The sequence below is a fragment of the Hyperolius riggenbachi genome, chromosome 1 (assembly GCF_040937935.1).
Source record: "Hyperolius riggenbachi isolate aHypRig1 chromosome 1, aHypRig1.pri, whole genome shotgun sequence".
NCBI lineage: Eukaryota > Metazoa > Chordata > Amphibia > Anura > Hyperoliidae > Hyperolius > Hyperolius riggenbachi.
In genome coordinates, this window is record NC_090646.1 from 84,620,980 (window position 1) to 84,624,490 (window position 3,511).

Below are 3,511 nucleotides of genomic sequence, written 5' to 3' on the forward strand. Positions count from 1 at the left end.
AAACAGAGAGCATGGTAAGTGTTTTCTCTAATGTTCTTACTGATATATATGGTAAAATACATGAGGGGGCTTTGTCTCTGGTTCCCTTTAAGGGCTGCCACCTATATGAACGTTCAGGGAATCCTTTTCAACTTCTAGCAATGTGTATGTAATTAAGTATACAAAATTCAGAAAACCTGTTTTGATCACCGATGTTATGCAGGCAATACTGTCTATAGTGTGTGTCGTAACATAAAATTTTGCACTTTTGTTTTTTCCTTGTAGTGGAGAATATTATGAATAAGTGGCGGTCTGTACGAGACACATATAAGAAGCATCTTGAAAAGATGAAGAAATTAGAAAGGAGTGGGAGTGCAAGTATACCCACGCCAACATACAAACACTTTGAGTTGCTTTCCTTCCTCAAGCAGATTTACGAACCCCGAAGGTACTTTCTGTGAATGTACTTACTGTGAATGTCTAATTTTGAAATTAAATGCTGTTTTGGACAGGGATATAGCAATCCACAATTGTATGGATTCTCCGACAGGGTCATTGTTACTTTGGAAAGGGGAGGGGTGGGTGTTGTTGTGTAGTCCTCCAGGGCCTTTATTATGACCAGAAAGGGGCACAGCATAGGAAAGGGGGCTCATCATGGCCTATGTGCACACGACTCCACTTCCAAAATGTGCCTACCATCATTGGTCCCTCAGCTAAACATTACAGATCTGTTGGTCGATGGCACACGTTTGCAGAACTGGTGGGTAATTGGAATGTATGGGTGTGTTTACAGACTAATTGCTGTACTTATGATGTTTCTTATAGGACTGAAGACAGTTTCATGGAGGCCCATACACATGAAGAAGACTCTCAGAGTTCTGTGGTCTCTCCTGCAATGAGTGGTGAATTGTGTGAGGGAACGTCTGAGATGCTTTCACCACAGGACAGCAGAAGCTCAACACAGGACAGCAGAAGCTCAACTGTTTCACAATCGACCTACAGACAAACTAGAGCTAAACAGAGGCGAAAGCCTACTGACGTTGAAGCTGATTCCCAACTGCAAATGCAGTCCACATATACAGACATTTTGAATTACTTAAAAAGTAATCGTGAACGGCAACGTGCTATGGAAAATAACACCTCTTACACAATGCTAATGTCAGTATTACCTTACGTTGAGAAAATTAACCCAAAACACCACACAGCTTTTCATATAGCTCTTATTCAACTGGCTGACCAATTTATCCAGAAAGGAGATGGCACTGCACAGCCTCCCTCTGATTCCCAGAGTTCTGTTTCACAAGCGATAGCCCCACCTCAGTTTTGGACACCGTCCACAGAATGTCCAAGTTCATTCCCACCACATCCACAACAACTTACCGCACGATTACAGCATGACAGGGCGCCCAACTATCCATATGCAGGTGACGGTCATCACATGTACAGTGGTAATCAGGGCAGAAATGTGGAGGCAAGAACCTACCATAATTTAGAAGGTCATCGTGATGTGTCTGGACAAGGAAGAGCAGACACATCAATGACCCGCTACCTATTCGATTACGATGCAACAGAGTAGTGAAATGGGCAACACAGTTGCGCCACTCTTCCCTTGATGTGAATAGTTATTAGAAGTACACTACTACCTCGTACATTTTCCCACTTACGTATGTGGAGGATCGTGCCAAATATTTTGTACGCTGCTGGAGGGGTGCAGTATATTGTGTTGACTGTTATAAGTTGTTCCAAGTTGTACATAGGGGATGAGAATGGTGGTGTGCCTTGCACTTTGTCAAGAAGGGGTTGATTACATAGAACCTCTGCCAATGGTTGTTGATGTTTAACACCAGTTTTTTTGCACTTTTTCAAATGTTTTCTGTGTTCCTTCTCACATTGCTGCCATTGTCGTTGTTTTGTTGTAAAGAATGCACTTTACCGTATTCACATGTGTGTGCGTTTGTGTTCAACCACAAAATACATGGAAGAACCATTCCAAAGTACGAGCAGTTCTTATGTTTCTTGTCTCTTTAACAATTACTTATAGTGTACTTACGTTTTCCCAATTGTAGGTATTGTCCCTGGTAAGGTAAGTAGCTTTCTCATCCACACGGTGAGGAGGGTAATATTTTCCAAGTAGCGACTGTGTACACTACATACAGATTGGATGCATAATGGATGCTGACCAACTGACTCAAGTGCATGGAAACCAGACCCCTAGCCCCAGACCCTTAACGAAGACAAACAATTTGAATAACAGATTTTTATTCACTCACAGTAAGACCCTTCACACTACACCTGTACAGGTCTGTTCTCTAAGTATTCTGCCAAGACATCTCTATTGTGAATGGCCTCATTGGTGTGTCGCCCACCAGACCACGAAATGCCACGTAGTGGTTGAACATGCTGACTAACCTCGTCCTCAACTGGAATGCCTTCGTGTTTGATTATAAAGTTGTGCAAAATACACGTAGCTTTCACAACTGCAACAGCAGTGTCAACATGCAGATTAATTGGCATATGGAGCACCCTCCACTTGTTGGCCAGAATTCCAAAAGTGCATTCAACCATTCTTCTCGCATGAGTCAGTCGCAGATTGAAGTAGCTCTTCCTGGCATCCAATGTTTTTGAAGAGTAGGGGCGCATTAGGTGCTTGGACAGAGCAAATGCCTCATCTCCAACAAAAGTGTAAGGGAACGCTGGAGTAGACGTGTCAGGCCATGGAGCAGGGCCTGGAAGGTCCAGCATTCCATTGTCCAATCTACGAAATAGGTTGCTATTTCTAAAAATTTGGGAGTCACTAGCACTCCCAAATGCCCCAACGTCAATATAAATCAATTTGTACTCGGCGTCTGCCACCGCCATGAGTACAACAGAAAAAAACTTCTTATAATTAAAAAACTGAGTACCACTACATGCAGGCATGACAATGCGGATGTGCTTGCCGTCCACAGCCCCTATGCAGTTTGGAAACCGACACTTGCTCCAGAATTTAGCTGCTATGTCTTCCCAGTGTTGGCAATCCGGAATGGGCATATAAGCCTGGTGAAGCTTACTCCACAACAAGCGACAGGTCTCACGTACAATCCGAGATATTGTGGTCCTTCCCAACCGAAAACTGAAATGCAAGGATGCATACGACTGCCCGGTAGCCAGAAACCTATGTAGAAGATATAGGTATATTAGACATGTACATTGCATTCATGTGACAGATTATGTTTGTGTGGTGTCTGTTGCATCGGCTATCATGCAATGCAACAGACACCACACAAACACATAGTTATACATACATAGTTTGTATGTCATACTGCTACACAACGGCCACCCTACCAACTATGTCTTGAAAGACATTACAACACTACCACTACCACTATCACTACCACTATCACTACCACTATCACTACCACTATCACTACCACTATCAATACCACTATCAATACCACTATCTCCCAACACAGTATCTTACCGAAGCGTCACGAGCAGTCTCTCCTCCGGAATGATGGCGTTTCTGAACCAGGTGTCCTTCTTACGCAGCTCA

The 3,511-nt window shown here is 43.3% G+C and overlaps 1 protein-coding gene across 1 annotated transcript; it reads left to right on the plus strand.

The window, feature by feature from the left end:
* Positions 1 to 270: 270 nt before the first annotated feature.
* Positions 271 to 1,975, plus strand: LOC137545614 (uncharacterized). The gene is made up of 2 exons (XM_068267033.1): positions 271 to 427; positions 805 to 1,975. The coding sequence occupies exons 1-2, from the start codon at positions 276 to 278 to the stop codon at positions 1,553 to 1,555; spliced, it is 903 nt and encodes a 300-aa protein (XP_068123134.1). The 5' UTR covers positions 271 to 275; the 3' UTR covers positions 1,556 to 1,975.
* Positions 1,976 to 3,511: the final 1,536 nt, after the last annotated feature.

Coding starts and splice junctions, on each gene's coding strand:
- LOC137545614 (XM_068267033.1), top strand. CDS start 276: ATGAATAAGTGGCGGTCTGTACGAGACACATATAAGAAGCATCTTGAA. Junction 428..804: donor CAGATTTACGAACCCCGAAG/GTACTTTCTGTG, acceptor TGTTTCTTATAG/GACTGAAGACAGTTTCATGG.